We start from the raw sequence: 27,825 nt of genomic DNA, 5'->3' as shown, positions 1-27,825 counted from the left end.
TTAAACACATGCACAGAGATTGAACAATACACTTCTAAATGATGCATAGGTGATGAAAGTCAGGGGAGACCATTAAAAATTGTTAGAAAGAAATGAGATCAGTGATAAAACACACCAAAACCTCTGGGACACTAGGAAGGCAAGTCTAAGAGGAAAGTTTATTCCCATGAGTACCTGCAGTGAGAGAATCCAAAAGATCCTTAAATAGACAACCTAATGATGTTCCTCAAGACCACAGGGGGGAAGAAAAGAACAAAAGAATTCCAAAATCAGTGGAAGAAAGGAAATAATTAAAATCAAGCCAGAATCAATGATATGCTGAATTTCTTAAAAAGCATGGGATCGATGGAGTTATTTAAAGAGACAAGCAAAATAGATAAACCCTTAGCCAAACTGATCCAAAGAAAAAGGGAGAAGATCCAAATTAATAAAATTAGAGATGAAAAAGGAGAAATCACCACGGGCATCAGAGAAATCTAAAGAATCATAAAAGACTACTTTGAAAACTTATATGGCAATAAATTGGAAAACCTAAAAGAAATGGATACATTTCTAGACACAAATGACCTGCCTAAATGGAACCAGGAAGATATAGAAAACCTAAACAGACCAAAAACAATCAATGAAACAGAAGCAGAAATTAAAAGGCTTCCAATAGATAGAAAGCCCAGAGCCAAATGGATCTCCACTATATTCTACCAGACCTTCAGAGCACTAATGATAATGCTCCTCAAATTATTCCATGAAACAGAGTGAAACATTTCCAATTTCATTCAAAGAAGCCAGTTTTTATATCAAAACCAGATAAGAACAAATCAAGCAAGGAAAACTACAGACTAATATCCCTTATGAGCACAGATGTAAAAATCATTAAAAATGTATTAGCAAATCATATTTAACAACACATTAAGAAGATTACACATCATAACCAAGATGGTTTCATTCCAGAGATGCAAGGCTTAACATATGCAAATGAATAGATATAATTTACCACATGAATAAAATTAAGGACAAAAATCACAGTCATTTTCAAAAGATGTAAAGAAAGCCTTTGACAAAATTCAGCACCCATTCATGATGAAAACACTGAAAAAAAAAAAAACTAAGGATAGAAGGAACTTACCTCAACATCATAAGACTACATACAATAAACTCAAATCCAGCACCACAGTGAACAGGTCAAAACCGAAAGCTCTTCCTGTAAAACCTAGAATGAGACAAGGATCTCTACTCTTACCATTCTTAGTCGATATAGTACCAGAAGTTCTAGCCAGAGCAATTAGACAAGAGAAAGAAATAAAAGAGATACAAATGAGAAAGAAATAAGTCAAATTAACACTGTTTATACATAATATGATCCTAAGCTTAAGGGATCTGAAAGGTTCCACCAGAAGACTTCCAGATTAATAAACAAATGCAGCAAAGTAGCAGGATACAAAATCAACACAGAAAAACAAGTAACAGCTTTCCTATACAACACGTAGCTGAAAAAGAAATCAGGAAAACAATTCCATTCACAATAACCTAAAAAAATAAATAAATATCTAGGAATAATCTAAGCAACAAGGAGAAAGACCACTACGCTGAAAATTTTAGAATACTGAAGAAAGAAATTGAAGAAGATAGTAAACCATGAAAAGAACTCCCATGTTTGTGGGTAGGCAGATTAATATTGATAAAAGGCCATATTACCAAAAGCAATATAGAGATTCAATGCAATCCCCATCAAAACACCAGTGACTTTCTTTACAGAACTAGGGAAAAAAACTACTAAAATTTATTGAAAGACAAAACAGCCAAAGTAATTCTAAGAAAACTATACTGGAAGCATCACAATACCTGACATCAAATTACACTACAAAGGAATATGCAAGGTACTGGCATAAAAACAGACACACTGACCAATGGGACAAAGTAGAAGACACAGAAACAAACCCATATAGATACAGTCAACCAATTATTGACAAAGGCATGAAAAAATATGTTGGAGAAAAGACAGCATTTTTAACAAATGTTGATGTGGAAACTGGTTATCCATACTAGGAAGAATAAGACTAGATCCCTATCTCTAATCCTGCACAAAAGTCAACTTAAAATGGATCAAAGACATAGATGTTAAAACAGATAACTTCACAATTCCTAGAATAAGACATAAGATCAACAGTCCCTACATACAGGTACAAGCAATGACTTCCTCAACAGGATTCCTACAGCTCAGGAAATAATTCCAAGGATTAATAATGAGATAGCATCAAATTAAAAAGCTTCTGCATAGCAAAGGAAATAATTCAGAGCATGAACTGGGAGGCTACAGAACAGGAGGAAATCTTCGCCAGCTACTCTGCTAAAAGATTAACATCCAAAATGTGTAAAACTTTACCACCAGGAAAAGAAGTAACCCAATCAATTATTGGGCAAATGAACTAAACAGATACTTCTCAAAAAGAGGAAATACAAATGGCCAACAAATAAATGAGAAAATGTTCAACATCTTTGGCAATTAGGGATATGCAAATCAAAACTACACTGAGATTTCATCTCACTCCAGTTAGAATGTCAGCCATCCAGAACATAAGCAATAATAAATGCTGGAAAGGATTTGGGCAGGAAAGGAACATTTTTACATTATAAATGAGACTGTAAATTAGTACAATCACTACGGAAATCAGTATGGAGGTTCTTGAAAAGATTAAAAATGGAACTACCACATGACCCAGCTGTAACAGTCCTTGGTATCTGTCCCAAAGAACTAAAGTCATCATACTATAATAATGCATGCATACCAATGTTTATAGAAGCACAAGTCACAATAGCCAAATAATCGAACCAGCCTAATGTCCATCAATGTTTGAATGGACAAAATAAATGTGGCATATACATCACAACAGAGTTCTATTCATCCATAAAGAATGAAATTATATCATTTACAGGAAAACAGATGTAACTTAAAAATATTATGTTAAGTGAAATAAGCCAAACTCAGAAAGGCAAAAGTCATATGGAGATCATATATGGAACTTAGACAGAATAAAAAAAAAGAAGAAGAAGGGTGCCAGTCTCATGAAAATAAGAGATCAGTAAAGTATATGAAAGGGACTGGGGAGGGAGAAGGACAGGGAAAGAGGAAATACTGGAGAAGGATACTGACCAAATTACGTTTTTATATCATGTACATTTGCAGATATGTAATAACAAATCACAGTATTAGATATAATTATAACACATCGATAAAGAATGGGAAATGGGGGAAGAAAGCACACCAAGAATAAATGCTGAAAGACAAAGAAAAAAGAAAATCGCAGAAGCTTACAAAGAAAAAAGAAAATCGCAGAAACTTACAAAGAAAAAAAAGACAGATATCTTTAAAAAGAATAAGACTGCTGACTTTTTAATGGAAAATGGATGGCATTTTTAACATGGGTAAAGAGAATACAGTAGTTTCTCTTTCCCACAACTGCTTTCTATACTTTTAGTTACATGCAGTTGGCCTCAATCCAACTTGAACAAAATCAGAGAAAAAATAAAATACTTTCTCCATTTTAAATTGCACACTATTTTGAGTACCAAGACGAAATCTCACATCATCCTACTTCATCTCACCCAGAATGTGAATCATCCCTTTGTCCATCATATCCACACTGTTTGCCTGTTAGTCACTCAGTAGCCACCTCCATCATCAGATCAACTGTCTTGGTATCGCAGTGCTTGTGTTTAAATAACCCTTATTTTACTTCATAGTGGTCCCAAAGTACAAAAGTTGTGATGCTAGCAACTGAAATATTCCAAAGAGAAGTTGTAAGCTATGAGGGCTACATTTAAGTGAAAAAGTGAGAGGTTTCAATATGGAAAAAAAACAGTATACACAGGGTTCAATACTATCCACAGCTTCAGGCCTCCAGTGAGGATCTGGAAATGATTCTTCTTTGGATAAGAAGAAATACTAAAATTAGGCTTCTCAACTAAGCAAACATCCTTCAAAAATGATAGTTTGCCGGCATGGTGGTAGCAAACCTGTAATCCCAGCAGCTCTGGAGGCTGAGACAGGAGGACTGTGAGTTCAAAGCCAACCTCAGCAAAAGCCAGGTGCTAAGCAACTCAGTGAGACCCCGTCTCTAAATAAAACACAAAAATAGGGCTGGGGATGTGGCTCAGTGGTCGAGTGCCCGAGTTCAATCCCTAATACCAAAACAAAATACCAATAGTGAAAGGCACCAAAAAACAGACATGGTAGAAAAGATAGCTTTTTCAACAAATGGTGCTGGGAAAACTGGAAATCCACATGTAGCAAAATGAAATTAAACCCCTCTCTCTCACCCTGCACAAAACCAACTCAAAGTTTATCAAAGACTTAGACACTAAAACACAGACCCTGTGTCTAACAGAAGAAAAGGCCCAAATCTCTACCATGTCGGCTTAGGAACCAGCTTCCTTAACTGGACTCCTGAAGCACAAGAAGTGAAATCAAGAATCAATAAACAGGACGGAATCAAACTAAACAGCTTCTTCACAGCAAAGGAAACATAACGTGAAGAGACAGCCTACAGAATAGGAGAAAACCTTTACCAATCTCCAGGATATATAAAGAGCTTGCAGGCTGGAATTGTGGCTCAGTGGTAGAGCACTTGCTTAGCATGTTTGAGGCAATGGATTCAATTCTCAGCACAGCATACAAATAAATGAATAAAATAAAGGTCCATTAACATCTAAAAAAAATGTTTAAGAGAAAATAATTCAAAAAACAACACCAAAAAAGCAAACAACTCAATCAATAAATGGGCTAAGGAAGTGAACAGACCCTTCACAGAAGATACACAATTGATGGACAAATATATTTTTAAAAATTCAATATCTCTAGTAATTATAGAAATGAAAATCAAAACTGCTCTAAGATTTCATCTCCAGTCAGAATGGTAATTATCAGGAAGACAAGCAACAGTAAGTGTTGGCGAGGATGGGGGTGGGGGAGGCACACTCTGGAACATTGCTAGAGGGACTGCAAATTGGTGCAGCCAATCTAGAAAGCAGTATGAAGAATCCTTGGGAAACTGGGAATGGAACCACCACCACTTTACCCAGTTATCCCACTCCTTGTTATACACAAAGGACTTAAAATCAGCATACGACAGTGACACAACCACATCAACGTTTCTACCAGCTCAATTTACATTAGCTAAACTAAAGAACCAACCTAGGTGCCCTTCAACAGATGAATGGATTAAAAAAATGTGATATATATATATAGATAGATAGATATACAGTGATATATTACTCAGCCTTAAATAAGAATGAAATCATGGCATTTTCAGGTAAATGGGTGGAGTTGGAGAATATCATGTGAAGCAAAATAAGCCAATCCCAAAGAACCAAAGGCTAAATGTTTTCTCTGATATGCAGATGCTAATCCACAATAAGGGGTTGGGGTAGGGAAGAATAGAGGTACTTTGGATTAGGCCGAGGGGAATGAATGAATTGGACATTATCACCCTATGTGCAGAGATGATTACACGACCTGTGTAACTCGACATCATGTACAACCAGAAGAACGAGAAGTTTTACTTCATTTATGTATGATGTGTCAAAATGGATTCTGTCATGTATAACTAATTAGAATTTTTAAAAAGAAAAAAATGATAATGAAATAAAGACATTTACACACACACATGATTTTTCACCATAGGTCCACTATTTTTAAGAGCTGTAGCTTAAAATGCAAGGGTGCATAATGGCTAAGGTAAAGGGATTAAAAAAAATATGCAAACACTAACCAAATGGAAACCTGTAAAGATATCCTAATTTTGAAAAAGCAAATCTAAGGTTAGAAACATAACTCAAGCTAGAGGGTCACTATATAGTAATAAGTAAGATTATCTACTAAAAGTCATAAAAATTCTAAGTTAGCAATAGACAAGAGACAGCCCCCAATATACATAGATCAAAGACTTATAGAACCTAAAATAAAAGTGACAAATCACTATCACAGTAGGTTTCTAACAGACTCTCTTAGTAACTGACAAAACAAGCAGGCAAATATCCTTATCAAATATCAAGAAATAAAAAGTAGGGAAGAAAGAAATAGAGAAAACTAGGAAGTCCAAGACCATGGCAGTATCAAGGGCTTCGTGCTACGTCAACTCATGCAGGGAAGGGGAAGAGCAAGGGGAGAGTCAGGGAAGAGAACACAAGAGGAGAAGCTTCAGTGTACAGAAACCCACTCTCAAGGCAGTTAACTGAGCCCTGGGTTACTACCACAAGAATTAACCCAGTCCTAAAAGAAAGGCATAGTTTGACCAAGCACAGGGTGGACACTGGTACTCTCAAGGCTTAAGCAGAAGGGTACCAAGTTCAAGGCTGCATGGACAACTTGGAGAGACTCTCTCAGTATTCAAGCCCCAATACTGAAAAAGACAAAAATAGTATGATCTCTTATTGACTTAATCATTTCTTAAAGACTGAATCCCAAAATCACCACAAAGACAATCAAATGTCAATGTTATGTTTAGAATAAATCATATTCAAACCACAGCAACTTTCCTGTAACTTTTTTCCTCATATAACCAGTGTCGATATCTTAAAATCGTTTGTTAACCTTGTCAGTTTCCTGCATCCACATATGTATATAACTGAATTAGGTTTTATTCAATCTCCTGTAACTACAAAGTGGTAGTTTTTTCCAGACCTAACTTTCATTACAAGCATTATTAGCACAGAGTTGACTAAAGCATAAATATATTGTGAAACTGCTATTAAATGCTGAGTGTAAACATTTACCAATAATGCATCGGAATTAAGAACCATCTCCTCTCTTCCCATTACTTCATAGACCCATGGATGATGATACCACTAACACCAAACTGTTTTCCCAAGTGGTCTTCTCTGCACACTGCCACCAGCAGTGCACTGCTCCACCTTATCTCCAGTACGTGGCCCTGCCATACTTACTGTGATGGTTACCTTCATGTGTTAACATGATTAAGCAGATCAAAGGGTGCATCTAGGAGGGCATTTCAGGATGAGATGAGCATTTCAATTTGGGGTTTGAAGAACCGTGCTCCCAATGTGGTTGAACATCATCTAATCTATTGAGGGCCTGAAAAGGCAGAGGAAGAAGGAATTCAGCCCTCTTTCCCCCTGCTTTACTGCTTGAACTCATTTCATCTTTTTCTGCCTTTGGACAGGAATTTACATTGTTGGCTCCCCTGGTTCTCAGGCATTTAGACTTGGACTAACTATACCCCTGGCTTTCCAAGGTCTCCAGCTTGCAGGTGTAGATTTTGGAACTTCTCCATCTGCATAATTGGATGAGCCAATTCCTCATAATAAATCTCCTTTTATATCCTATGGGTTCTGTTTCTCTTGAACCCTGACTTATTAAACTGGGCCAACCTAGTGGATGAGAAATTAGCTACATTTTCCACAGTAGCAAAAGATGAAACTGCTCCCAAGTTTGTAAGCCTCATTGTGCTGTGAGTGAAGTCATCACTTCTCAATCATTCCAGTGTTTGTATACATCTGGTACTAATTCAAGCACCCTGGTCTTTCCTGAGCCCACTCCACAAGGGTTTTTATTCCCTCCATTCAAACCAAAGATCAAGATAAGATGACCAATGACTTTCACACAGCTAAATTTCCAACTATCTAGAGCACTAGATAGAGCATATGCTCTGTGTATCCCGGGATGAGCCCACCTAAGATCAGGAAAGTAGTATGTTGTTTTCCTTTCCTGTGCTGCTCCTAAGGGGTGATTGCATCAGGGCTTTCCTGGTCTCATAAAATGAGCTGGGAAGTGGCCTCTTCTTCTGTATGTATAAAAAAGTGTCATCTCTTCCATGAACATTTGGGTAGAATATCACTCCAAAGACACCGTTATGGTTTAGAAATGAGATGCCCCCAAAAGTTCACGTGTGAGAACGTTCAGAAGTGAAATAACAGACTATGAGTCGGATTAATACACTGATATGAATTAACTGTGGCAACGGTAGACAGCTAGGTTGCAGCTGAAGGAAGTAGGCTACTGGGAGCACAAACTGGGATTTATAGTTTGTCCCTGGTGAGTTGAGCTCTCTCTCCTCACTTCCTCGATGCCAAGCTCAGCTCGGAACTGCTTTCCTCTGCCACGTGCTTCCACCATATTCTGCTTCACTTGAGGCTCACAGACATGGAGTCGGTCAACCATGGACATAAGCTCTGAAACCGTGAGCCAAAAGAAACTTCACCTTCTCTAAGTTGTTCTCATCGGGTCTTTTGGTCAGACCCATGAAAAGCTGACTAAAACAGTTCTCAAAGCCAGGTGCTTTTTGTGTGGAAAGATGTTTAACCACAGCATACTGTTCTGGGATTACTAAAATTTTCTAATAAGTCAGTTTGGGGCAAGTTTTATTTTCTAGTAATTTATCCATCCCACCTAAAATCCTGAATATTTCCTAGAATAATTTTGTTCTCAATATTATCTTACCTATTTTGTATTTGTTCCCTCACCCATGATCAATCTTGCCAAATGTCTATTTGGCTTTTCAAAGAATCAGATAGGCTTTATTCTCCTGTTACTGGATTTATGTTTTCCACGTCATTAGTTTAGACTCCCTTCACTTCCTTCTACACTATCTTGAGTTTATTCTGTAGTTATTTCTGTCACTGAAATTGGATGCTTAGTTTATTCATGTAAGCCTTTCTTCTTTCCTAAAACACAGTGTATCACACCTGTAACTGTATTCCACAACTTTTAAAGTGTTTCTGTAGGCGACTGGTTCTAAATATTTTCTAATTTCCATTTAGATTCCTTTGCCAAGCTGCAAGTTGTTTCCAAGTTATCTTAAAATTTCCCAATGTAAGAGACTGTACTTGATTATCTTTTTTTAAATGAGTTATACTGTAACTGCCTAGGGTGACAGAATGTGCTCCAATGATTGCAGTTCTTTGAAATCTGTGGATGTTTGTTTCATGGCCTAGCAGACAGTTAATTTCATAAATATTCCATGTGTACTTGAAAAGAATTCCTTGTCATCAACCACTACGAAAAATGATCCATATACGTGCCTATTGACCCTCAGCAGACTAGGCAAAATAGCCAACACTCTAGCAGAAGGGGCCAATGGACTCTTGATTTTGTTTAATATTTAGTCATTTTACAAATAATGTAAGGAAAAGTAAAAAGAAGGTGAAAATTATTAGTAAACATAACAAAAAATTAAACACAGCAAAACTGCATTTTACTATACATCTTCCTGGTATATGCATGTAAATCTATATTCACACACCCTACATATACATACACATATGCAAATATACACATATATGCTCACAAATATACCCAAACACACATAAAGGGATGAGTCATTTGAATCAAACTGTTTAACTCATGCATGAACCTGGAATACACAGGTTTATAAAGACTGACTTTATAAATATTTCAATAGATATATTTCAAATATATCTCTAATAGATATATATTTACTCTTGGTTCATCTTGCACTTGCAATGTAGAAATGCAGTGCTTTTGAAATGATGATGGCTCAATTTTGTTGAGAAGACAGTGGAAGACTTTGATCCCTGACTTCAAAATATTTTCATTGTTAGATTTATAAAGTCAGAATAATCAAGCCAATGATTAGTTTTTATTTCTGTGCCATCTATTTCTTTCCCATCCTCTTTGTACACACATTTGCCTTCCTATATGTAAGTTACAAGCTACATCATGTAAATGTTCGTGCAGACACCACAGAAGATTTAGGAATACTATTGTACACATCCTCTTAGCAAAACCATGAGGTCCTTCCCATTGCCTTTGGAGGCTCCACAAAAGCAGAGGTTATTTCTGACTTATTTATGGCTACATCCCCAGATCCTAGAACTGTACCTGACATGTAGAATGAATGAAATACATGTTTTCTTGTTAACTGGGCCCCAAAGAAAACAGGTGAGAGCAGAAATTTTTAAAACCCGTAAATACTAACCATCTATTGAATATGACCTTCAACTTAGCATCTATGCCTCTCATTATGTTTCCTAATGTTGCCTTATTTTTGTTCTGGCGTCTGCCCTCATTATTTCCCCATCCACATATTGGAAAAATTAACCTACCCCCCACCGCTAGGGGTGGGCCCCAGTTGACTTGAGCTAATCAGGGTAGTCCATTCTCCTAAGCAGTCAGACCAAGATCCGCCTGAGAGCTACAGGTTTTAGATTGGAAGTATTCTCTTCCCATCAACAAGGTCACATGTGGATGTAAAGCCCAGAACTGCAGAAGCTTCAGGCTACCAAGCTGAGGATAAAGCTCAAATACAGAGGAAAGACAAAGGAATTACAGAAAAATTCAGAATCTCTGGATTCAGGCAATCCTAACAGCCTTACAGTTTAAGTCAATTTTGATCATTTTTTCTGTTATGACAATGAGAACTCACCATCTCCTAGATGATGATTTATGAATGATAAATTGGTTCTGCTTCAGCTCTTATCTCTTCTCAATAAACGGATCTTGATTGGTAGAGACTGTTATCAGTCTCAATTATTACAGGAAATTTCGAGATAAAATTTGGACTAGGAGGAACCAAGTGATATTAAAGAGCACTGCCTTCTTGGTAAGACATGACTACCCTCACAGCTTCTCGAGCACTAAATTAACACACACCTCCTCATCTAGGATCCGAAGTCACATTTAACTCCCATTCAATATAAAACTTGAATCTCTAAAAATTATCAAGTAAATTTTTATAGTACCTCCACAGTTGGTATAAAGAACACTGTCATCGAATTCTATTTAAGACTCTAATAAACAGGACTTCATTTTTTCCCCTCAAAATAAAGTATCCTTTTACCAACCAAAACCAAAACCTCCCACTCAGTCCAGCACCCCAGCCTCACTGGCATACTTCAAAGCTTCTCTACTAAAAGTGACATCAGTTCTCCCTCTCCATAAGGACAGGATCAACTCCATACACATGCAAACTGTGGTGACCTCTCCATCTTGAAAATGCCGCAGTACACACCTAGGTATCACCACATTTCTATGAATATGAAATGATGCCCAGGAGGTACTGCTAAGTACAAAACACATACACACACACTGCAACTTATGTAAGAAAGAATGTAAGTAGGTTAATAAGTGGATATATCCTTAATTTTGCAAAAGGAAGCATATGAAGTATAATCTAGAAACTAATGACATCCATCAACTCCCTTAAGGACGAGAACTGGAGGAAAGGGATTGGAAAGAGCAAGATACTTCTCTTAAATCTCTAATAAGTCTTGACTTTTGAAACCAAAGTTAATATTTTATGTATTGAAAATAAAATTAACAAGAGTACATACACCTAACTTTAATTTCAATAAATAAAGCAACTACAATGAAGGAGAAATAACAAAATAACTTTCAAAACAACACTGCTAGTATCACCTATGATTAAGATCATATACTCTCAGTCTAAATAAATAAATAATAAGCTCTGGTTACAGGGTTTTGGATCAGCAATTTGTTTGTCAGAGTGGTTTGGATCAGCAATTCTGAAACTCCTTCTGAGTATGACAGGACTGAGCTGGCAACACAAATATGGAACGGGAGAAGAGAAGATGCGAACTCTGCGGTGTTGAACTGGAAACACAGGTGTCATATGAACTCATGGTTTTCAATGTATAAATAAAGAATTGATTTAAATACATGTGTATGTATATAATATAGAATTTATTTCTTAGCTCTGTCTCAGGAAAGGGCCTAGTAGCAAAGACAATGAAACAATAATGAGCACATGGAGCACCCAGACCTTGATTCCTCAAACCCCATTCCCCACTAGACAAAACCAGACACCCGCCCGCACCTTGGACTGAGATGGAGTAACGGTACTGGACCATCTCCTCCAAACACATGAAAGGATCGCTTTTAACGTGAGTAAATTAGATTGCGTTTTTTAAAAAATATGTTTTCAGTTATACATGGGCAGAATATCTTTATTTTGTTTATTTATTTTTATGTGGTGCTGAGGATTGTACCCAGGATCTCATGTGTGTGAGGCAAGCACTCTACCGCTGAGCCACAACCCCAGTTCTAGATCGGCATTTATTAACCATGTTGCCTTTACTTTTACGGAGAATATAAAAATACTGACTACCTTCATCTATCTCAATCTTATTTTGTCCCCAAAAGTCCAAAGTTACTCACATGGAAATTCTCCTCAGGGGGTTTTTGGAAACCATAAACCTCAAGATCATTCTAACTGGTACTCACTTTCCAATCTAACATTCATCCACATGAGCTGTCACTCAACAAAATATTTCTTGAATTATGAGTTGTCCAGCTGTTTGCAGATCACTGAACACTTTCACTATAGGCCAAGACAGAATACCTCCACAGCCAGGCCTCTCTGGCTTCTTCCCATTCCGCCCAATGTCTCTCACCCTGGCTCCTCCAGCTGCAGAGGGGCCAGGTTCCAGGGAACGGACTGGTTTAAGCAAAGAGGAGAGAAAACAACTGAGTCAGGATCCTGGGTCAGTAAACAGCAGCCGAGACAGGCCAGTCTTACCCAAGCGTGAGGTATAAGAGTGAAAATGTAATCTAACTTAAGGTTCAGAGACCGGACCTCTGGGATGTGAATAGGATTAGATAAGGTCATCAGGGTGCAGCCAATTAATGAATCCGATAAATTTACATGAAGATGGAGAAAGACCAGAAGATACATACACACACATACTCCCTGCCTCTTGCCATGAGATGCTCTGCACTACCTCAGGACTCTGTTAGCAAGAAGACCATCATCGAAAGAGGCTCCTAGACCCTGTACCTCCTGAACTGTTAGCCAAAATAAATCTCTTTTCTTTATAAAGTATCCTGACCCAAGTGTTTTGTTACAATAACACAAAATGGACTACTAATACAGCCCTCAAGAATGGTCTTCACTTTTCTAAAGGGTTTTAAAAGTAAAATAAGGAATATATGACAAAGTTTGTAAGGTGCCCAAAAGCCTAAAATATCTGGCCTATGACTGAAAAATGTTTGCTGATAGCCAGAATAATGCCACTTCCCAGAGAAACCCCTAAGAAAGCAAATGCCACTGCTCAAGATCAACTGCCAAGAATCGACTGGTAAAACACTCACTTTTTTCTAAGTTGTTGAACTCTGCTTTTCTAGCTGGAGCTCTCCCAATCCTGACCCAGCTCAAAAGCTGGCTCAGCCTGCTTCTCGGAAGACCCTCTTGCTCCGAGCTGCCCCAAGGCCCTCCTTACAACCCAGCCAGTCAGCTTGGAGTGAGGGGACTAAGGGAAAAAAGCTCAGGTCTTCTGATCATCTGTCCACCTTCTAGAGCAGCCTATTCTCTCTGCTCACCCCCAAGCAACTCTGCTCTCCCAAAGCATCTCTGTTATTGGAGGCAGCGAAAGAACTGAGAATCCATTTGGACCTGTGTCTAGATCACATTTCCAAAACGTTTTAACAGTAAGTAATTAAACTGATGCTTTAATCCACACCAGTCCCCCACTTCAAATTCATGAGGGGAAGAGAGGGGTCAGCTTTTACTGGTACCCTAGTTATAATCTCCTATGTGTGAGACTCTGACACTATCTCAAGAACAAGTCATTCTTCTTAACCACACAAGCCACCTACACATGTCCTGTGTAACAAAGCTCATTTTATTTAATCATGACACTTTGCCAATGTTACTTCCTCACCCTTTGAAACTGTTGACACAGCCGTCCTGTGAACTACTTGCTAAACTACCTTCTACGGTCCACGCACTGTTCTGGCAACAGGCCTTCCCCTGAAGGCAGGGAAGAAGCCTAACTATGGGTGAGGGTTATAAATAAGTAGTGAATACATAATTACATATAAGAGGTTGTGAGGGGAATGGGAAAATAAACAAGGAGAGAAATGAATTACAGTAGATGGGGTAGAGAGAGAAGAAGGGAGGGGAGGGGAGGGGGGATAGTAGGGGATAGGAAAGGTAGCAGAATACAACAGTCAATAATAGGGAATTATGTAAAATTGTGGATGTGTAACCGACGTGATTCTGCAATCTACATTTGGGGTAAAATTGGGGGTTCATAACCCACTTCAATCTAATGTATGAAATATGATATGTCAAGAGCTGTGTAATGTTGTGAACAACCAATAAAAAAATAAATAAATAAATAAATTAGTGAAAACAATAGTGATAATAAACCGTGAAAAATAAACTGAGGAACTGAAAAGTTCAAAGATGAAGTTCTAAATACAGGAAACACAACAGAAGTGGGGGAAGCAGGGAGGTCTGCTGCAGCAACAGTGACGAGAACCACTCTCTATGACATCTGAGCAGAGGCTTTTCCAAGCAGAGGGAACACAGAGCCATGAGCCCAGGAGGAGAATGAGCTCCGGCTGGCACAGGTAAGAAGGTAAGTGGACAGGAGGAGACAGCAAGCAGCGGGAGCCGGGAAGAAGGCCGCAGGACAAGACACCTCGCACACGTGGCATCATTCCCCGCCCCCCTGCTGCTGAACCACAACCACAGACTCAGAGGGGCGACTCGGCAGCTCTAGGCAGAAGTCTGAAATGGGCTGGCGTGGCTGCCTTCCTCCCAGAAGCTCCGGACGCGTGTCTCTGTCTCTTGGGCTTCTCCAGGCTGCCTGTATTCCTTGGCCCAGGGCCCTTTCTTTGCATCCCTATAATTTCTGCTTCTCTCGTCATTTCTCCTTCTCAGATTCCTTCTGTCTCCTCTCATGTGGACCCTTGATTTTACACTGGGCCCTTTGGGTAAATCAAGAAAACTCCTCTCTGCCAAGTCCCCTTTAGCATGTAAGGTCACATGTTCACAAGCTCCTGGATTCAGACACAGCAGCTCTGGGAGCCTTGGATTCTGCCTCCTGTACACTGTATTCCTGGGGACTGAATAGGAGAATGAGGTGATCCATTATTATTTATTTTTTTACAGACAATATTTAGTTCTTCCTTACTTTTAGCCAGTGGATAAACTAGAAATGGTAACAAGCTAAATAGAGCACTCTTCTGACTTCTGTGAGTCCATCTAGCAAACTCCATGCCGGACACCAATCATGATACTGCAACAGTGTCCACTTTATGCTTTGAATATGCCTTGCTGCTCTAACACTACAATTTATTTTTTAAATGGACATGTTTCTTTCTCTTCCTCTCCCTGCTCCTTCCTGATCTCTCTCCCCATCCCTGATATCAAGGGAAACAGGATTACCTTTCTTCCCATCCTGGGCAGAGTTATCTGTCCCCAGTAGACACCCACCATAGGAACAAAGTCATCTAGGCTTTGGGGATGGCACCAGAAGATCTCAGAAATGACTATCGCCCAAATTAACAAGTGAATTACGACTCTAGACATCTAGACAGAACCTGTGGAATGTAGCCTTTGAGTCACCTCTTTAAACGCCCCCTGTTCCTGCTGATGGGGAGAACTGCAGCCTTTGGGACAGGAGTACCTTGTGTTTCTCCTCTGATAACAAAGCAATAAACCTTCTTTCTCCTTTTTTTTTCAAAACCGTGACCACGTTATTGGATTGGCATCAGGGACAAGGACTGAGCTTTCACCAACAATATTATTTTTTCTAATACTATTTCTAATACCAAATTTAGGGGGGGGGGGTGTCTATCCCAATTCTCCAATACCAACTGGGTATACAACAATCCAATTAAATTCTAATACTAACTCCCAAAGTTAATACAAACCCCAGAAACTAAGGGCTCAGCTGTACCAAACTGTCCCCACTTCAGATAACAACCACAAATCCCAAGGGCAACTGATACTTCTGACTAACTTATGGAAACCAATTGGGGGTTTCCATAAGCCCCTCCTCAGATTCATTAATTCACTGTAACTCTTAGAATTCAGGAAAACCCTTTACTTGCTTTTATAGCTGTATTATAAAGAAACAGATTCATAGGGCAAGGGATGCCCTAACCCTAACCCTAACCCTAACCCTAACCCTTCTCCAGCACATCAATGTGTTTCCCGACTTGGAAGCTCTCTGAATCCCACTGTTTTTAACACAGGTTTCTTACACAGGCCTGACTAATTAGATCATTGGTCACTGGTGACTGAACTCAAATCTCTGGCCCCTCGCTGTAGCCCAGTGGTTGAGAGCAAGGATGCTAAAATTTCTAATCCTCTGATCCCACAATTGTTTTCCTAACTAGAAATCTCCACCCTGAAGCCAGCTGGCGGCCATACCTTATATCATCTCTATCAAAGAGAAGGCCTTCTCACCACTCAGGAAATTTTCAGGGTTCTTAGGACTCTTTGCTATGATGGTAGGACAAAGTTTGAGAGGTAGAGGCTTTGGGAGGTCCCTAATCCATCTTTTAATCATACGATCATCTCTCAATCTCTATCTCATGGTATATGCGAAAATCAACTTATAATACATCACATCCTCAATGTAAAATATAAAGCCTACGGAAGTACTAGAAGAGAACACAGAGAAAATTTTTCTGAGTTTGAGATAGACTAACATTCCTTAATTCATAAGAAAGTTATCAATCATAAAGAAAAAGAATTGATAAGAAAGTCTCCAAATGAAAAATCTTTGTTCTTAAAACTATAAAGAAAAGGGCAAGCCAATCAGCAGGAAGAAAAATCTGCACACATTCTATAAAAGACCTGTGCCAAGAATAATATAAATAACCCTTACAATTCTAGAAGATGCAATAAAGACCTGAACACACAAATCACAAAAAATATATGCAGATGACAAACAGATACAAGAAAAGATGCTCAAAATTCACGTCATTAGATAAATGCAAATTGGATCCACAGTGACATCTGACTACATATCTATCAGGAGGCTCACAATTAAAAAGACTGATAATATAAAGTGTGGGAATACATGTGCAACTCCTGGACGTCTAATACACTGCTGATGAAAATGCAAAATTATACAGAAAAGAGCTAGAAGTTTCTTAGGTTCTGTTTGTTTGGGTTTTTGGTGTTAGGGATCAAACCCAGGGCCTTGTTCACGGCTGCCATTTTCCTACAAAATTAAACACACAGTTAAGATAAAACTGAGTCAGTCCACTCCTATTTACCCAAGAGAAATAAAAACACACAATCACAGAAAGATGTGTACGTGAATGGTCACGGAAGCTGGAACAGTTTGAATACTGAAAGCTCCCCCAAGGTCCATGTGTTAAAGAATGGTCCCCAGGGTAGCAGTACTGGTGGACGGTAGGACAAAGTTTGAGAGGTAGAGGCTTTGGGAGGTCCCTAATCCAACTGAGGCCTGCTCTAGAAAGGAACCTTGGACCTTTCTCTCCTTTTCCTCGGCTCTCTGGCTCCTGATGTGCGTGGTTTTGCTCCTCCACACACTCTCTCTCTGATATGCTACCCAAATCAATGGGGCTAATAGATCATGGACTGGAACCTGCAAAACTATGGGTCAAAATAACCTTTTTCCTCTTTTTAAGTTAACTCAAGTATTTTGTTATAGTAAATAAAAATACAGAAGTAGTGAAGACAAAAGCCAAAAAATGGAAACTATCAACAACTATCAACTGGTGAGCAGGAAAAAAAAAAAAAGCAGCTCATACAATGGACTACTCAGCATATAAAATAAATACTCAGCAAGGAAATAAAAAGCACACTCAGCAAATAAATGAAACTGCTGAAACATAAAACATGGGTGAAGTTCAAAGCATTATCACACTAAGTGAAAGAGGCCAAACACAAAAGACCACCTAGAATATGAGTTCATTTATAAGAAATTCTAGAGAAGACGAAAGTACAGCAGCAGCACAAAGACCAGATTTTAATAAGAGTTCAGAGTAAGGGAAAGGGACTGAAAGCTTCTGAAGTCATGTACATGATCTTTATGATGAGTGTGATCTTGGTTCAAACATTGGTCAAGACTCATTGATACCCTTAAAAATGGTAGATTTTACTGCAAGTAAGTTATATCTCAATGATTTTTAATCCTATGCAACAATAAAAACTCTATGCGGACACACTGAACTAATACATATTCATGGTGTATGTCCCTTTCACATTACTTATCAAACTCTCAAAGTGACTACTAGGTAAATATGTAACAATTAAGAATCTGAAACAATATCTAACAGATCACAGGCTCCTACATAACTATTCCTGTCATGACATCTGTGTTCATTTAAACAATACACAAGTATTCAATAATGCATGTTGACAATTTTAGTGAGAAGTCTTTAGTCATAACACAATTTACTAGAATTCAAAAGCAGAAGCAAAACGACCTTTACTTTGAGAGGAAAAAAAAAAAAAGCCCACACTGATATAATTCAGTGAAACACTCAATTTAGAGTTCTAAATACAGTAATCAATTACCAAGAATTATTTATCAGCTATTTGAGGAATTTCAAACAAAAAAAACTCTCAATCTCAGTAATTTCTCATAAAATTTCATTTTAAATGTTATGGTAAAAACAATGCACATGCACTCTGATAGGAAGTATTAGAAGAGTTGAGCAAAAATAAACAGATGACTGTGATTACAGTTTCCATCTAAGGCAAGAGCATAAGCAAAAGAATTCTCCCCTAATTTCATTATAGGTAAAATACATTAAAATTTTGAGCATCTAAACATTTCAAAGTGACAATTATTTTATCTTCTGTGTACATAAAAAATAAAGTGAACTTTTTTAAAGTGAAGAAATAAATAATTTCTACAACACACAGGGGCAGCAGCACACATTCAAGTCAATCTCTCATCATTATGTAGCCAATGCTTCACAAGAAGGTTGACTATCAAAATGCTATTTCTCAATATCTGAGAGAAGTAAAGGCAGGCCATGAACCCAGAAGCAGTGTTCTAATCTACAAGCAGGTATACAAAAGTGATTCCCAAGCCACAGGGCCACTAAGATGGTTAAGTGCGTAAAATTTTAATTGCAAAAATTTCTTTAAAAAGAAGTCTTCATACTTCTTTTATTTTAGATTGAAAACACATAAAGGAAACTGACAGGCAGGGCCAAGGGGGATGATTCTGCAGCAGAGTGCTTGCCCTGCCTTTGGAATCAAGAGAAGTAACTAAGCTAAGGGTCTTTAATCAGGTCCTCCACCTCACAGAGATTCTACAAAGTGAAATTCTACAACTTGAAAGGATCAGAATTGTTCTTTGACATCTCTTTTCAGTCTAAAATTCTGCCTCTCAAATTTTTAATAATAATTCTGGAACTCAGCTGATGTTACAATTTAAGTTACCAAAACAGAAAAATAGATGAACATACTTTATAATTTTTTGAAGTTATTACTTTATATGTAGTTGCCTAATATAATTTGTTAATATAATTTATCATTTCAGAAACATTTCAAGAAAATGAAATACCACCCTAAATCATGATTTTATTTATAGACATTTCACACAATTAGAGTAACAATGGGCATAACATTCTGTATACAACCGTCTACTCTTAGGTGTTTTCCACACCATCATACATATACATAGCCTTTATATGTATTGCTTTAAAGAGTTGCTTAACATTCCGATAAGTGCAGGTCTATATTCATCCATAGACATATATATTAACGCAATAAAATACTAAAGGATAAAAATTATTAAATTATTATTCTTAGGGAAATAATGGAGATTTCTCAGTATAATTTTCTATACATTTTGATCTAATGGTTTTTTAATGTAAAATTTGATTAAAAATTAAAAATGTAAGTGAAATATAGTTATCAATTCTAAATAAATGGAAATTAGAATTAAATTAAATGGAAATTAGAAATCATGTGATCCAACCTCCAATACAATGCAGGAATCTGATCTATTTTCCTACCATTTTAGGAAAAGGATATAGGGAAATGAATCTAGTCAGCAATCAAAACACTATCAGTGAAAAGAAAAGTGGTCTGCAACTACTCAAAGAAGCTACTTAAAACTCATCCCAACAACACTAAAACAGCATCAGCAAATTAATGCTTTATTTAAAGGATTAGGTGTTAGGTTCTGAGAAGACAAAAGATGATTCTCAAAGAATGAGAGCAGCTCATATGCTCAAGAAATGTGAGGCAACCCGGGTGCAGTGGCGCACTCCTGTAATCCCAGAGGCTCAGGAGGCTGAGATGGTAGGATGCCAAGTTCAAAGCCAGCCTCAGCAACTTACCGAGGCCCTAAGCAACTTAGTGAGACCCTGTCTCTAAATAAAATACAAGAAAGGGCTAGGAGTGTGGCTCAGTGGCTAAGCACCCCCTGAGTTCAATCCCCAATACTAAAAAAAGAAATGTGAGGCACAACTACTTCACACACTTTAGGTTTTTAGAAATAAACAAGGTACCACTGGAATGCTGATGTATACAGAAATCTCTGTGAAAGCCAAGAGGGAAGAGGGAAAATGAGTGACTTTGTGGGGACAGGGAAGGTTATTCTTCTTCCACAAGAATAACCAATAAATGAATATACAGTTTCTGAGGATGTTGTAGTCAAGAGACTATTACTGCTACTTCAAAAAAGAAATTACAGATTTTATTATGTGAAAGATTGAATTCTTCAACAATAACAAATAAATGTAGCCTGATTAAAATTAAGATATTTATGACAAATATAGGCTATGATGAGTTTAAATACTCTTTTAATGGTAAAGAGACTTTATTTACCAGGAATTATATTTCATGCACACAAATATATACAGACAGACCCCAGTGGCCTAACTATTTCAAGTACATGTAAGAGAAGAAAACCTTTCAGAGAAATCTCATCAAATGGTCCAATTAGATACACTAACTAAAATAAATTACTTGGCCCAATTTTTCTACAAATCAAACACTGATTTGGGGCAGAATATAGTAACAAATGTCATAAGTTAAAATATGAAAGATGACCCTGATCATGTAAAAATTTAAAAGTACATAAATCAAAGATAGTAGATGGGATGGTACTCAAAAGCTCTTACTCAACTGATAAACAGCATCTGGTACATTATTTAATGTGCCCTTTGGGGGGAAAGGGCAACCTCTAACAGTTTCAAACTGTACTGAAGTATTAAGCCTTTTTCAAGCAATATTACTAATGTAGAGATGAAGAACAAATGAGTTACCAAGACCAAGAAATAGATAAAAAAAAAATTTTAAATTCTACCAGTAATTAGAGTGTGATAATTACAAATCTATTACCAACAGAAAGAGAACAGTTAGATGAATGTTAACACTTCTATTTTTTTTTTCTTCTTCTTCTTCCTTTTGGTACCAGGGATTGAACCCAGAGGCATTTAATCACTAAGCTACATCCCCATCCCTTTTTATGTTTTACTTTGAGACAGGGTCTCAATAAATTGCTGAGGCTGGCTTTGAACATGCATCCACTGCCTCAGCCTCCCAAGCTGCTAGGATTACAGGGGTGCACCACTATATCCGACAACACTTATTTTTATTTTTTTAGGTGCTGTTCTTCCCTCACAATATCACCATTACTCCTCAGAGATTCATGTATATTCATGTATTTGAGCCTGCCTTAAAACTTAACACTATACCTTTTGAGGCTACATTAAAAATCCTAACACTACAACTTTCTAATAAGCTACCCTGCAGCCCCAAAAGAACCTCACAGCCACCAGTCATGGTATGAGAGCCTTTTACCTCAAAACCGTGTTAACCCTGTCCTAAAAGTTACACATATAAGAATCCTAATTCTCTTGGTATAAATTCCTCACACTGCTCAAGAAAAAGAATTGAAAATAAATGTAAAACCTTTATAAGAAACATACAGCTATCACTTATTGGATACAGTTGGCTCTCTGTATCCATGGATTTCATCCTCAGATTCAACCAATCACAGAAAATACTTGCGGGGGGGGGGGGGGGGTCGGGGGGATTCATAAGTACTAAACATGTACAGACTTGTATCCTTGTTATTATTCCTTAAGCAATATAGTATTACAACTATTTACATAGCATTTACATTGTATTCGGCATTGTGAAGAGCAGTGACAAGTAGATGGGAGAGCAGTGTCTGAAATTGGGGTCCCTGATGTCTTCATGGCTGTGGCATGCTTAGTGCCTAGGAAACTTAATCTGCAAAGGTGCAAGATGCCTAGTTGCTATGGTAATGCATTCCATGAGGAAGCTCTGTGCAAGAGTCTTATCAGTCTGGACCTTGATCTCAGGCACCCAGTTCCTGGGACAAGCACAATGTTTCACCAGCTCTGCTGCTCCTGAACCTACCTGCATTAACAGTAACTTTAGACAATGGACTTTCTTGAGGGACACACAAACCTCCTAAGGTTGCACATTGCAAATGTAGAATGTAACTGAGGAATAAGCTGCATAATGTTGCTAACTTTCATGAATACAAAGAATAATGCTTGCAAAGAATATCTTGAATCTGAATGAGCCATATATAATAAAGATTGCTAGCATGATTCTTTAGACCTGCTTCTCCTTCAGAGAGCAGTGCTCCACCCAATCCCAGCTGTTAGCTTCAAAAATCTGCGTATTTGAGTCTTTATTTTTCTAATCTCCCATCGCCCCTTGCCGGAACTGCTAGTTTGGCCACACTGGTTGCAGCAGGGTAACATAAGTAATACAGAGATGATTTAAAGTATATGGAAAGATGTGGGTAGGTTATGCAAACACCACACCACTTTACATAAGGGACTTGAGCACCTGCTGATCTGTGTACACATGGAAATTGGGAGCACGAAGGGAATTGAGGGCGAAGGTTCAGGGAGTCCTGAAACCAATCCCCTAAGGGTAGGAAGGGACAAATATAGTGCACTGTGCTTTCTCTACACTGTCACATCAAAGTCTCCACCAACCCTACTAGGCAGATAGCACTAACTTTGACAAATGTGAAAACAGAAGCCTGAATGCCTAACATCATCACCCAAGCATCTGAGGACAGTGATTCTATATTCTTCGATGACCCAAATGGAGTTAAAGCAATCCTTTTTTAGGTATGCTACATTACATTATAAGAAAACAATAAAACCTTACCACAGCCAAAACTTTTGCAATGAATATTTCTTAATACTTTAAAATTCTATGTTTCACAGTGGAAGCCATAGATTAAAACCTAAAAAGACTGAGTAACTAAAGAATACAGGCCATAATTAGGCACCTCTAAAAACATCTGTCTACAAATATACCCTCATGTTCTAAGAACTGTTCCAAATATAGAATTCTAAGCACTCAATAAAAATTTGTTCAATGAATAAAACACTGCACTGACTTGAATGTCTGATTACTTCAAGGAAATTACCCTATTTATATTTTTGTTGAAATAAAATAGTTTTATGCTTCAATCAACTTCTGTCTCTATTTGATTATTAGTAAATAAATAAATTAATAATAATGATGCTGCATGTTATCAGCTTTTTTATTTTGATCACACACATTTTTCACTTGTTGAAACAGATTCATTTAATATCTTGGCTTAGAAATACTAGGAAATAAGGAAAATGCAAAATAACTTGATGTTTAGCTTTGAGAAATGCAACACAAACACAAAAATGTATATGTGAATTAGTTATCTTTTGCTATCGCAGATAGCACAGACACATCCAGCCCCCACCTGGATACTACCATAAACACCCATCTTCAAAGCAAATTATCTATACTTGGCACTCTGAGATGAGGCAGCAACTGCCAGTCAATTCGCGTATCTTCTGAACAACTAACATACAGGGCATAATGTTTTGGTAGGACACCTAATTTTTCCTTCCCAATTGATGTTTCATAAATATGATTTATGTATGCACCACAAGCAAATTTTAATGACTCAATATATTTTTTTGGTAAATACAGAATTTACCAAACCCACATGTTGCAAAAGATTCTAATGCTGACAGAGTAAACATGTTATTTTTCTCATGAAAAACAGACTGAGTTGTTGCCAGTAATGAAGTTTAAACCAAAACCACAGAACATCTGAATGAAAAATGGGCCACTACTGAGGAAACACTAAACCTTAAATATAATTTCACAATAAAATTCATTTACATACCAGCACAGAATATCCCTGGGACTTCACTCCTGATTATTATAGTCCGAACTTTCTTATCAGATTTTAAGGCATCCACAGCTTTTGATAACTAAACCAAAATAGGAAGAACAGGAAAGAAAAAGAAAAAAAGATCATTTTCAGATTGATATCAATACTATATCTTAAAATTAGAAGCAAACAGTTTAATCTTTACACTCACCATTTTTATAAGACTTTTACTAAGTGAATTTTTGCCATAAGCTCTGTTTATTCCAAGCACCACAATTCCTGGTTAAGGGAAGGGGGGGAAAAGCATAACACTTGAGTTAGTGAGATATTCAGAGAACACAGACTCTAGTACACCTAGCTACCTTGGGACTTAACAAACCTACCATCTCCTTAAGGTTCCTGCAAGACTTTATTCATCTTTATTTTCATATTTAGTTTCCTTTATAAGATAAACAGTTTTTTTTTTATTTTCTGGATTTATTGAGGTATAATTGACAAATAAAGTGATATATATTTAAAATATACAACCAGATGTTTTGATATGTGTATACATGGTGAAATGCTTTCCCTTGTTAAGCTAATTAGCATAGTCATCAACTTATGCCTTTTTTAAATTTATTTTTACATTACAATTCTTAATACACCATTATACCATAATTTATCATATCTCTGATTATATATGTTGATACCAAATTCACATCTTCACACATGTATTTTGTATAACTATCATAGTTTTAAAAAACTGTTTATCTTGTATCTCATCATTATATAAGATAAACAGTTTTTTAAAAAACTATGATAGTTAAAGAACTTATAAAATCAAACTAGAGCTTAATGTTCATTACTTTTAGGGAAGAATTCATGACCCTTCAATTTATCTCTGTAAGCATCATGAAGATAAAATGTAACATTTTACTAAATTTTAAATCACTAAATCAGACACACTAGAGAAGGTCACTTATTAGTGAACAATTGGATTATAAGACAGTACTTAAAATGTGGCTTCATCACTTCAAGCATACAGTACACAGAAATAACAGCTAACAAAACCTTGTCACATATAAAAATTACCTGATCTGTTTTTCTGCTGATATACCAGTTAACAGCTCACTAATGCTTTTTTTTTGTTATAATACATAATTCTCTTTATTTCAACCCCAGGCTTTTCTCCTGACTTCTGTCCCACACACTAAACCTGACGGTATTTCTATTTTAAAAACCTATGAGCAATTCAAATTCAATCTATATAAAACAAAGATCATCATCTTATAAAAATGGAGATCTCCCTCCTAACTCTCCTAATTCTATCAAAGACTATCACCTAAATACAGTCCCCCACTCCAACTGCAGCAGATCAATTTTCTAAAAGCAATTCTTATGCATAGAATTCATCTCTCCTTAAAATTTTTTAATAATTTATTTCAAACTACATGAATTCAAAGACCATAAATGAATAATCAAAATCCTATGCAACCTGTACTCAGCCTTCTTGTCTCCTGGGTAAGCACAAACTTGCACTATATATCAGCCCTTCTACTGGGCTGAATACGGTCCTTAGTTTTAACTGAGTAAAATGAAGACAATGAAATGTACACATGTCTGTTCAAGAAACTGCAAAGCCGTTGTTTTAAGAATTCCAAATGATCTCAGTTGATGGAGAAAAACATGAGAACTGATATCTACGACAGGCTGTACGTTAAACACTGCGTGACCCTGAATAGGTCTCAACAGGAATGACAACAGCTCCACTAACTGAGCACATCAGTATGCACCCGGCACTGCTCCAGTGCCTTATCCCTGCTAATTCACATAATCCTCACAATCCAAAAGGTAGGCACTACTTTTATTCTCAGTTAACAGATAAGGAAAGACTTGAAGAGGTTAAGAACCTTTAGCCAGTAAGGAGCAATCAAACTCCACACTTCAATGAGTATGGCTCACCATTCAAGCTTCAGTTTAGTAGCTAACTGTGAACACGAGATGTGTTCGTTAAACTATATTGAGTATGCATTTTGGTGCTCAGCCCTCAAGGAACTAGAGTCTAGGAGGGAAAGATAAACATTAATAATCAGCAGACTATATAATCAAAATGTTGTATACAAGTGTTACTATAGATATGCTATATAGTAACTTATAGCCAGAACTGATATGGTCTGGGGACAAAGGGAGATGGCTAACAAAAGCTTACCCACTATTTGAGGTGAGCTGAGAAGAATGCATTAAGGTGGGAAGGCCGGAAGACGGCTGAATTCCAGGCAGAGGAAACACAGGAGAAGGCATAAATCAGTCCTGGTCCCATTTTTCCCCACAGGAAAAAGCACAAACCAGTAACAGTCCACAGAGAGGAGAATGGAGAAGAGAGTACAAGACTCAATGTCTTCAATGAGGGACTCAATGTCCCTTCATGTCCTGCTAAAAATCTGGCCTTTATCCTAAGAACAAGGAGTAACCTCTGGAGCAGATATACACACACCTACACACACACAAAACGAGAAAGGGGATCAGCCAGAAGTGCACAGGATAGAAGCTCAAGTCCAGTCAGGAGATGTCAGGTTTGGCTGAGGCTGACAGTGGTAGAAATAAAGGGAACTGAAAGGATTCATGAGCTGTTCAAGGTACAATTTAAAATGAGTCACTGATGACTGGACTAAGGATTAACTGAACTGAAGAGAAGTGTTGGGATTCCTGGCTTCAGAAGGAAATGACATTTAATGAAACAAATCTATTAAAAATGACCAATGTGAGATCTGGAGGGGGGTAAAGCTCCTGAGTTCGGTTTTGAATTAAAGGGAAGCTGAAATGTCTTTTGAGGTACGAACTCCAGGGGCAGAAGCTAAGAATGCAGACTCTGAGCTGGGGCTCAGATCCCAGTCTATCACTTACTAGCTATCTGACTTTGGGTAAGTTACTTAACCACTTTGACCCTTAGTTTCTTCATTAAGATACAAATAATTCCAAATGCCATGGAGAGACATGGTGCGAGGACCAAATGATATGACACACGTAAAACTTACAGCACAAGTACCTAATTACTCTCTCTCCTTCCAGCACAAACATTTTTGGTGCATTAAGTTACTAATGTTTTATCATAAACTTTGCTAGATACTGCTGATATCATTATTAAAAATTCCATCAAAATGATTCTACCATAGTTAATTCCAGCAGTTTCTGAACTTACATTATGAAATTGATGTTTTTACCATGATTTATGTTCCCTTTGTTCCATACTATATTTAGAGATTTCTTTAAAGTATGTTTTAAGGAGCTTGCATTATCTATAGACTTTATAGCAGGACAATAAAGGGAGCCTCCTAAAAATACGTTAACTGAGAGTCCCCAGACTACCACTCAATACTGAATATCATAGGTCTCTGACAATATATGGGAAAATAATGTCCTTTTATAATAAGTCTCACCAATTTTCTGAACTAAAGTTGAGTTAACTAAGTTAAATGTTCATTAGCTCTTTTATGGATTACCTATTTTTATTATTTGCCTATTAAACCATTTTCTTCCAGGACATGGTGTAATGTTCCACATTTTTAGGTCTTTCATTCTTTTTTGGGGGACCTGTAGGCTTTCAGGCATAGTTCTAGCACATGTTTTGGAAGGCTACTTGTTCTTGTGAAGGCTTTTATTTCTATTTCAGTTATAATTTCTAATCACATAAGTATATGAAAAGTTTTGTGGTATCATCTTTAGTATTTTCCTAGCAATTTATGAACAGTTAACAGATTTAATGAGTGATTATCTTCAATCTTCCAAGGACATGATCAATCATCATCTAGAAATGTTGGCAATAACATTTTTCTGTTCCAGTGGTGACTTAAATGTCTCATTTCCTTCTCTTGCCATTTTACTTTAACTAGAACTACAAAACGAATACAGACGATTTGCAAAGATAACAAGTTTCCTTATTTTATCAACATCTTTAATGAGAATGCT

General features: G+C 37.2%; 1 protein-coding gene across 7 annotated transcripts in view; it reads right to left on the bottom strand.

The window, feature by feature from the left end:
- AUH (AU RNA binding methylglutaconyl-CoA hydratase) overlaps positions 1-27,825 on the bottom strand; it is a 173,229-nt gene that overhangs the window by 131,603 nt on the left and 13,801 nt on the right. For 6 of the 7 annotated variants that reach the window (XR_014018247.1, XR_014018248.1, XM_081262867.1 and 3 more), the window contains exons 2-3: positions 24,092-24,159; positions 23,893-23,980 (exon numbers count right to left, since the gene is read on the bottom strand). The exons of the other annotated variant lie outside the window; for it this stretch is intronic. Coding sequence is in view for 4 of the 6 variants with exons in the window: in XM_081262867.1 (XP_081118993.1) it covers positions 23,893-23,980; positions 24,092-24,159 (156 nt within the window). In the remaining 2 variants the exon portion in view is untranslated. The remainder of the gene's footprint in view (positions 1-23,892; positions 23,981-24,091; positions 24,160-27,825) is intronic. 7 annotated transcript variants of the gene reach the window in all.

The sequence above is a fragment of the Spermophilus citellus genome (genome assembly GCF_964194105.1).
Source record: "Spermophilus citellus genome assembly, chromosome: 12".
NCBI lineage: Eukaryota > Metazoa > Chordata > Mammalia > Rodentia > Sciuridae > Spermophilus > Spermophilus citellus.
This window is presented reverse-complemented; position numbering and strand designations above follow the sequence as displayed.